General features: G+C 39.7%; 1 protein-coding gene across 1 annotated transcript in view; it reads right to left on the minus strand.

Annotated features, from left to right (window-relative positions):
• The window catches only part of P2RX2 (purinergic receptor P2X 2), a 34,422-nt gene extending 25,963 nt beyond the window's left edge, over positions 1-8,459 (minus strand). Inside the window, exons 1-2 of the mRNA XM_063457098.1 lie at positions 8,317-8,459; positions 7,116-7,266 (exon numbers count right to left, since the gene is read on the minus strand). Of these exons, the coding sequence (XP_063313168.1) occupies positions 7,116-7,266; positions 8,317-8,459 (294 nt within the window). The remainder of the gene's footprint in view (positions 1-7,115; positions 7,267-8,316) is intronic.
• Between the last annotated feature and the right edge of the window lie 1,672 nt (positions 8,460-10,131).

Genomic DNA, 10,131 nt, shown 5'->3' on the forward strand with positions numbered 1-10,131 from the left:
AGTTTTCTAGGGACTACTTTGTCTTATGTATTTTTCCTACACTTGACTTTCTTTGACCAAAAGAGGAGCTTAGGTCACCTCCATTTCCTGTGTCAAGGAGAAGGGTGAGTACTTTCAATGACACCGGAAATAGAGCTGACTTGAGCTCCTTCTTTGGTCAAAGAAAGTCAAGCATAGGAAAAATACATAAGACAAAGAAAACTAAATCAGAAATAAAGAAAGGAAGAACAGATTCTAAGAGAGGAAGAGGAAACAATAGGAGAATGGTAAGTTCACCGTGACAGTGCCACTTTAGATTTTGCCCAGAGCAGAGGAAACTGTTATTTAAAGTAAGAAAAGTAATTGCCAAAGTTTGGTAAATGCCTTGTTTTATTATTTAAATAGTTGAATAAATGTTCCCTGATGCATGAGTGAAGTTCACATTAAGTTAGAATGCTATTATTACCTTGCTATCTAAGAGGGAGTCAGACATATGGTAATAAATTTGGTTAGTATATTAATATGCTAATAACTGCAAATATATGTTGAACTTCAAAGCTAATCAATTAACGTAAAGGGGGTTCAAAACTACAATGAAAAACCCAAATTGGATTGAGTAGAAAAGTAGGATGCCTAGAAGACCCTGGTCACAAGGCCATTATCAGCCAATTCCCTTCAATTATCAAGCACAATCCCTCAGAGCAACAGTTATCCAGCAGGTTGGAGGCCTGACTAGTTGGTAGGTAGATGCTGACAAATTCCGTGAAGACCCCATCAGCACAAAGGAGTTGTTATCTACCATATTATTAAGGATGGTATTGCCCAAAGGAATGTTTAATTATCCTGCTTGTGCAAGGATAACTTTCACTGGCGGGAGGGAGGATAGCAGAAATTTCTCTGCAGTTTCAGGCTCCAGAAGAATTATCGGCAGAGAGAATGACTGCCTCTCCCGAGCCAGTATCACCACATAGGCCACAGAACTACCTGATGGCCAAAAGTGCTTGAAGAACTATGCAATAACTCTGCACCCACGACATTTCTGCGGAATAAGGTATGTATAAAGCCCAGATTGCCCAGCAAAGAATCATCAAAAGGCTTTCAAGTCTGCGGTCTACTCAGGCTATATGCGACTTCTCTGGGTGGAGTTCAGGCTCCACCCATGTACATTTTTTTTATTGTGATGGAATTTCAAAGAAATTCAAAAACAGAAATTTCAAAAGGTGCTTTTCATAGGGTATTTATCTTGGGGAGAGACACAAAAGTGTCAGAGTCCCTTTAAGGCACTGGATTGCATGTGGCCAGAAGACCTCAATAAAGAAAATCCATGTTGACGGGTTAAATGAACTACTTGTGATAACACAAATAAATGTTGTACCCACTTTTTCAGTAACTTGGGCTGCTACATTCCTAATATATTAGAATATTTTAAATAAGAAACAGAGACTCCTATTGTGCTATTCTCTTCTTTTATCACCTCAGCAGGAAAAATCAAACAATCAAGGAAAGAAAATATATGAAACAGTTAAAAAACAATCATAACAGAGCATGACCTATAATGTCACAAACCTCCAAATCCCTCTTTTTTGATGCTCCCTCAGACCAGCTAAGTATCTATGTTTTCATAAGCTTTTATTGTAGTTCCATTTGTGGTATTTTCCTTCTCTGTGATATTATTTGTATCCTACACTGCTTGCAGGCAGCAGGACCTTTTTAATAGTGTGTTTTTCCCCTTTTGTTCTCTAGTGGTATAAAGAGGTTATTGAGCCACCTTGCTAATGGTTCTAGTATTCCACCTATTGCCAACACAATCAGACGCTTTGGTCTCTGTGGATATTTATGCATTTTCAGTATACTGTAGATAATTGGTGTATACAGAAAGGTATAGTGCCTGGAATGTGTTGGTAAGGTAAAGAAGGCAGTGCAACAACCCAGTCCAGAATCTCACTCTGTTAGGGACCAGGAACCAGACAGAGACAGAACTATTTGCAAAAACACCTTTATTAATAAATAACAAATAAAGAAATAACCAAAGGCAAAGTCCAGGAGGCAAGCAGGGGTCAGTCACCAGAGCGGGTAGTCAGACGAGCCAGGATCAGGAGAACGGAGAGAAGCAGCAAAGTCAGGAACCAGGAACAAACAGGAAACACAGGAACAAGGAGACTTCTGGGGAACAGGAAACCACGCAAGGGAAATGACGTACTGGGATTAGCTGCTTAAATAGGCTGCACTGATTAGCAGCAGAGTTGATTACTATTCTCAGGGGAGTAACCGTGGCAACATACTGAAGGAGCTGATCGTTAATCTCAACTGAAAACTCAGACACTGAAAAAGGAAGGGTTGCTGTTTAAAACAGCAAAGAAACACTGACACACTCTTTCGGTCAGACAGAAAATATTCGTATTGAGAGATGGGAGTAGCGCCTTAAAGTATTCTTTGGTGGTCTATGGAATGAAAATAAGATGAAGATGTATACCGTGTAGTATGTTTAATAATATGGAATAATGAAGAAAGAAATGCACTTTGAACCTGTCAAAAGATACACTTATGTGCGCTTGAGCGGTATAATCCCCATTTAAGGATGCTTATTGTCTCAGACATAATACACTACTGTTGTATTGTAACCCTTGGCCCAATTGGCAGTCCAGGATTTATGTAATAAAAACAAAAATGACCATATAGTGAAGTATAAAAAAAATAGTATAAGTGGAGTATAATAAAATGAAATTGCACTCACACGAAACAGAGCATCTACAATGTCTCCTACTATATAGTGAGAAGTGGTACAATTCAAATTCTAGTATTATTGGTAGACATAACTCTTCTATATATATGCAAGAACAGAGGTAAAAATATAGTGTACACTGTAGTATAGGTAAGTACACGTAAATTGAAAACTACTTACAGAAGTAGAGCAAAATAGGTTTTGCTTAATATATACAGCATAGGTGGTATATTCCCCACCAAGAAAATTTTTTTCTTTATCTTTATGTTGATATTATATAAAAACTGCTATAGAACATTAAAAAGTATGCATTCCTAGTAACACTAAGTGATATTATGGTGCTTGACTTTATGGTTCTTAATGAGGTTCTTTGTTTCACTTTTTTTTGTGAATGATATATATATATTTTTTTTCAACAAGTAAATAAGGTAAACAAAGAGAGACGTGCAGATCTCCATTATGAGGAGCATTACGGTCACGCAGGATCCGACAAGAGGTTCAGTTCAGGGTAAAACAGGACACGCAGGTCCCAGAATTATAAGCATAACTGGTTCAGCTGCTATAACATTAACAATCTTTTTGGCTGCTTGTATACCTCCTGCATGGTTGCTCCCAGATCTATTGTTGCCAACCACAAGACAGATTGTCACCATAATTTACAATTCTATTCCTTCAGTTCCTGTGAACCTGGTACTATAGGATCCCTTTAATTCTTCTGGTCTCTGCCCATTCAATCTCTCATCAGTCCCCCATCCGGTCACCTGAGATCTCACCCGCAGTCCAATCAGAGTGTGTCAGCAGTCTTTGAAATTGGTCCCAAAAGACTACTGTCAGCCAATGAGTCATGTGTCTGTGTATGTTGGAATTCAGCCCTGTGCTGAGAGTGTAAATTCTTCAAAGTGCCTTCATCTTACTGTACCAGAGGGTGAGAGGAGAGAGCCATCAGGGCTTGATCAGCCAGCACTCCCACTAAATATGTAGGAATAAGCCCCTGGTGGCGTGACAACACCAGCACTTGCCATCCATTGAAGGGTTGGTGGTCTGAAGGAGTTGTGGAGTCCTGTACCACACTGTCAATACTGTACATGCAGTTTCTTGAGTTTTGCTTGCCAGGGCACAGTGGTGGACTGTCACATATCTTACACAATTGATTTCTTGTGAAAGTTTCCTCTATGGCTGTCTCCCATTGCTGATGTATATGGGCGGCTAGAGTTTTGGTTACACTGTAGTGTGGAATAGAGGATAAATATAGCGTGTGGAAGTGGGTCATGGCTGGCAGGCAGGCTCATAGCTGAGGCGGCGAGGGAGCAGTGATCCTCCTGTTCAGTTCCCTCACGCGCCTCTTAGTGATACCGGAGCCGGAGTGAAGTCATATTCCGGCTCCGGCATCACTGCAGTGCGCGCGAGGGAGCTGAACAGTAAAGCACTCAGAGTGCTGCCTCGCCACCTGCCTCCCACATCAGCTCATGCCAGCCAGGTGGGGGCCCAGAGGTGACCATCCGGCCAGCTCCTGAGCCCCCCAGGATAAGAGGCTGGAAAGGCATATGCCAGGGCGTTTGGGGGGCAGCTTTTTTTGCCGCCCCCCTGCAAGTGCCGCCCAAGTCAGCCTCACGGTAAATGCACCGCTGCCTAACCCCCAACTTCAGCCTCTAACTCCACACTTACACCTCAATCCCCCACTACAGGTCCTAAATCTACACTTATGCCTCTAACCCCCTACTTTAGGTCCTACGTCTCCATTTCTGCCCCTTACACCTCACAACATGCCCCTCTTCAGCCCTTATCTCCCCACTACAGCCTAGAAGCCACCCACTATTGTCCCTGCTGCTTCCCACTACAACTCCTAACCCCCAGTACAGCCTCTAATCCCACACTTAAGCCTCTATCAACGCCACTATTGCCCCTAACACAACACTCCATGCCCACACCCTCCACTTCAGCCTCTAATCCATCACTTTTGCACAACTACTCTGCCTAACCCTTCACTACAGCCTCCAACCTACCACTACTGCCCTTAAACCTAAATACAGTCCCTTACTTCCATTACTGCCCCTAACACCCACTACTGCACTACTGATAAGGCAGTGTTTACATGAAAATGCCGGTAGGGAATGAGTATACTCACCAGAACTACTACATTAAGTTGTAATTGTTCTGACTATAGTGTCCCTTTAACCATCCACTACTGCCCATAACCCCCCACTTCAGCCCCTTACAGGTCCTAGCCCCTCCACTACCCCATAAAATGATTTTTTTCCCCCAAAACAGTTAACAAAGAACAAATAAATAAACATTTATTCACTGTATATTGATAACACTACAATCAATTACAAAAATGGTCCTCCGCAAATCAAGAACCAAAACAATCATGTTCGGGATTGCGCAAGTCAGACTTGCTTCGATTCTGGCACATGGCTGCTCATAAATCATAATTTTGGCCAATCAGGTGATCAGCTGAATTCAGGCATATTGCAGTTCGGGACAAATTTTACTTCCAAGTCTAGTAAATTCTAACTACAGTCGAACAATAGGACACATGGGTATGAGAGATCAGTATTAAGAGGTGATGGTGCATTAAGTGTTGGACACTGCGGCTAATTAGAGCACTTGTCTACTGCAGAATAGGATGTTATTGTGGCCTCAGCTCAATACAGACAATTGGATCTTGCTGTTTTGGCAGAGAGACATTTTAATACCAAGTATTCTTAAAACAATGTTATTTCGACTCTGTATTATGTGTGTGTGTATATATATATATATATATATATATATACACAAAAAGCAAAAAATATATATATATACACACACACACACATACACACACATACATATAATACGTGCGTATGTATATAATATATTATACATATATAATGCGTATATATGATTTCATTATAAGTGTATTTTGAGATATATATGTATAAATCTCGAATCGCCGTTCCAGGTAAGTCCAGTGCTCCTATTTGCCGCGATCGTACTAGGAACGGTCGTTAAGGGGATATACATAGATATATATATAATTTCATTCTATGTGTATTTTGAGATATATATATATATATGTATATATATATATAAATATCAAAATACAGTTTTAAAAAAATATATGTAATTGTATTCTAATTATTTTTACAGTTTACATTTTTAATTATTTATTTTTTTACAATATATATACACAATATATATATATATAGTTATTATATATATATATATATATATACACGTGTGTAATTTTACTCTAAGTGTATTTTTATTTTAATATATGTATATATTAATTTTAAAAAATGGCATTATATATAAGGGTATATATTTTTTTTATTAACTATATACATATATATATATATATATATATATATATATATATATATATTTTTTTTTTTTTTTTTTTACTTTTCTCAAACTTTTTTTTTTACTTTTTTCACCAGCAGGTGGACTGCTTGTCAGTTCAGGCAGTCCCCCTGCTGGCAGCACTGTGGACACCTATGGCGGCCATGTCACCGCTCTATTAGAGCGGTCACATTGCCCCTGGGAGTCCTAAATTGGAGAGGGAGGACTGCCCAGACTGTCCCGCCTAAGAAGAAGAAGTACATGGGGAGGGAGATGGAGGGAGGGTAGGGGTTAAAAATGGTTGTTTTTTTTTAAATTATTTAACTATTTTAAAAAAAATAAAACATTTATACTTACTGAGTGCCTCGACCTCTCGAGGCACTCAGACCAGGCAGAGCATCGGAATCCTGCCTGATGGCTTCCGATGCTCTACTTCACTGCCGGGCTCCACGTGGAGCAACCCGGAAGTGATCGCTCCCACCGGTATTCTCTGGGGGCCACCGGCAGTGAGGGGGGTATTGCAGCGATACCTCAACATCGAGGAATCGCTGCAATACTATTAGAGCTGCTAGAAGCGATCATGATCACTTCCAGCACTCTAATTCCCCATGGACGTATCAGGTATGTCCGCGGTCCCTAAGGACTGTTTTTTGTTGGACGTACCTGAAACGTCCTTGGTCGGGAACGGGTTAAGGTTAGGTTTTTTTACAGCTAACAACTCATCTGGTTAATGTTTATTTAAACTTTCTCTCTCAAATTCCCATAAAATTCTTCCTTTCTATTCTTCCATGTCTTAGTCCAATCTTCCCTCCCTCTCTTGTCCAACTTCCTAGACTGTGCTATGTTCTTCATCTTTTTCCCATCCCTTTTTACAGTTTCTAGGCCATTCTTCTTTTGTGCTGTCCATTATATATAATCAGATATGTTTCTTTATCACTGTCTCACATGCCCATTCTCCACAAGTACCTAGGCTGTTTTTCACATATTCCTTTTTTTTTAGCCAATTTTGTGTCACCGTGTCACCCACTGTCATTCTCTACAACACCACACCCTGTCCTTAATCTTCTCAATTCCCAACAACAATATGTCTTACCTCTGGAGGCTTCACATATTCAGCTACATCCCAAATCCTTTTTAGTCCTCTATGCACTCTGGATATGGACACTCCTTTAACTTTTGTAATTACGGCACTTTCTGGGCCAGTTTCCTTTGCCTGGTACCCCTTCTGGACCACAAACACATACCTGAAAAGAGGGCAAACCGTGAGTTATTTAGACTGTGAAAGAGTTGGGTAGCTACCAATTTGTTTTCTTCTTGTATGACAAACAAAATATATATATTTTCCATTTATATATCTTCTCCATAACATCTTCATGCACCACTTCCATGTGTATCTGTCTTGTTTAACTTTCTATCATTTACCATCTACATTCACATCACTTCTCCATACTACAAATTGCTCTGCTTTATTTACCCCTGTCTAACTACAAGTCTACATGCCTAGCCAGATTTAACTTCGGAATATAAACCTCCAGCTTTTTGTTTTTCCCACACCCATCACTGAATGTGTCTCCATCTTCTTTACCCGCGCCAATTTCCATGCCATGATTTAACTATTATGGCACACTAATCTCTACTAGGTTCCCTACATCTCATGTAATCCTCTATTAATGTTACCAGTGGTCTGCTTAACTGTTGAAGTGTTGTTATGTAGATTTGCTGCTCAGTGCCAACATCCCCTTCCTAACCAAATATGGTGACCAAATTCTACCACTTTTGTGTCCACACAATTTATGCGCAATAACTGTGTACTCCATTCTGCACACATATTTTCTTGTGTCTGCACTAATATATCTACTGTATTTCCATTTCTGTGATCTCTTGATTTTGTTTACATATAATACAATTATATTTATGCCCACACCAAACCTTATGACTCCAGCTCTCTGCCTATGCCAATTTCTGGATGGTATTCTATATATCATGCTCATTTTTGACCCAGTTTTACCTTCTAATACTCAATGTGTGCTCAGCTCTTTCTTTTGACAACTTCATGCTATTATTATTATTATTGGTATTTATATAGCACCAACTTATACCACAGCGCTTTACAATATTCCAAAAGGGGTACATTTAATAATAAATGGACAGTTACAAAATGATACAGAAACAATAGGTAGATGAGGACCCTGCCCAAACGAGCTTACAGTCTAGATGTTATGTGCCAGCTTCCCTTCTCTATTGACAGCTTCTTTTAATATGCCTTTTACCCAATATCACCCGCTTTTACTTACCACACAAAGTACACAATGATGAGCAGCTGCAGAAGCCTGTAAATGGTCCCCAGGTGACGATTCTTTACCACAATCACTTTGGGTGTCTCGTACTCCCACAGTTGCCCAATCCATTGCAGAGTGTGGGATGCGCAGCCTGTCATCGGCAGAATTCTTCACTCTGGGACAGAGTGGCACTAGTCCTTGTCCTGGTCTTAGGGATGGTGCCAGTGCTGAAAACTCTTCTATTGGTTTATACTGGGATAAATGCAATAGTCTGTGTTTGTGCATTGTCTGCTTCCTCTTACTGGAGATGACTGTAAAGTAATTAGTGCTGATCTGGAATGATGGGAGAGTGAAGTCAGAGCGCAGAGGGGGTATTAGAGATGCAGGGCACGTGCAATGTGATGGTATTGAGCCTCCCTCTAGTGGATATTGTGGCAATCTCCTTCTACAATTAATATATATATTTATTTATTTTTACACAGGGTTAAATACTAAAGTGAGAATTCAAAGTACATTTAAAATGTTAGACTAAAATAGCTGACTTTTTCTATTTTTCTAGATTTTTTTTATATCAGCTATATGGCTTTATACTTGAAATTCACTTTGAATTCCTGACAATTTTCTCTTTAGTAAATAACCCTGAAGTCCCAAAGTCAAATAACTATTTCATTGCGGTGTTTTTTGGCTATTTGCCTTTTATACTTCCCTATATCACTGCTTTATTGTCCCTTTTTTAATATACTTTACAATAAATATATGTTTTAATTGTATTCTTCTTTGTGTTGCTCTCTTCCCACGGATGACGTTTTAGCCTGTTTAGGCACCCTGAAGCCTACATTATAGAGCCTGGGACGGCTCTACATTCTGTTTTATCCTACATAGGGGCTTATTGTTATATTTACCATCTGCACTATATTTTGTATTTTAGATTGTTCCAGTTTTTGAGAACACCTATATCTATCTACTGTTTGGTGTAGTATCTTTATCTGTTATATTTTTTATAGTACTTAATGTACTCCAAAAATGTACTCCAAAGTACTTAATGTGCTCCAAAGAGTTGTGATGGAATATATGAAGTATTACCCACAAGTTGTATGAGGTTACAACTGGGCCACCATCAGGGAGTGACAACAGTGACAACATAAACCATGACGACTGTCATAGGCCTGGTGGTTATGGTGCGCCCTGACTTCTCACCTCTGCTCTTAATTCGCTGTGTGCCTGGATCCTATACCCCCATCCCATGTCCACAACATACGTCTGCCCATACCATAATCCCACCGCCACCATGTGCCACTAAATCCACAAGGTTGACATCAGCAAACCGCTCACCCACACAACGCCACACACGCTGTCTGCCATCTGCCCTGTACAGTGAAAACCGGGATTCATCTGTGAATAGAACAACTCTCCAAAGTACCAGACACCATCACATTTTCTGAAAAACCTGAGGAGTAAGGGAATGTCATATAAAATGTTCACTACCAGTTTACTGTCAACTACCCTACAATTAACAAACCCTTTATAAAATAAAGACACACTTATGTACAATTTGTAAAAAAGAAATTTCAGAACAAAAACAAGAAACTAAGATCAAAAACAGAACTCCCAACAAAAATTAAGCACGTTCTCCACGGATTCTCCTTGCTAGCTGTATATCCTTTGGCATAATGGCTACTCTCTTTGCATGGATAGGACCTATCTCTCTCTTTGCATGGATGGTTTCTTCAAAGAGGCCAACAAGGTAAGCCTCACTTGCTTCCTGGAGAGCATCGATAGCTGCACTCTGGAACCTCAGATCAGTCTTGAAGTCTTAGGCAATTTCCCTCA

The sequence above is a fragment of the Pelobates fuscus genome, chromosome 5 (genome assembly GCF_036172605.1).
Source record: "Pelobates fuscus isolate aPelFus1 chromosome 5, aPelFus1.pri, whole genome shotgun sequence".
In the NCBI taxonomy this organism is placed as follows: domain Eukaryota; kingdom Metazoa; phylum Chordata; class Amphibia; order Anura; family Pelobatidae; genus Pelobates; species Pelobates fuscus.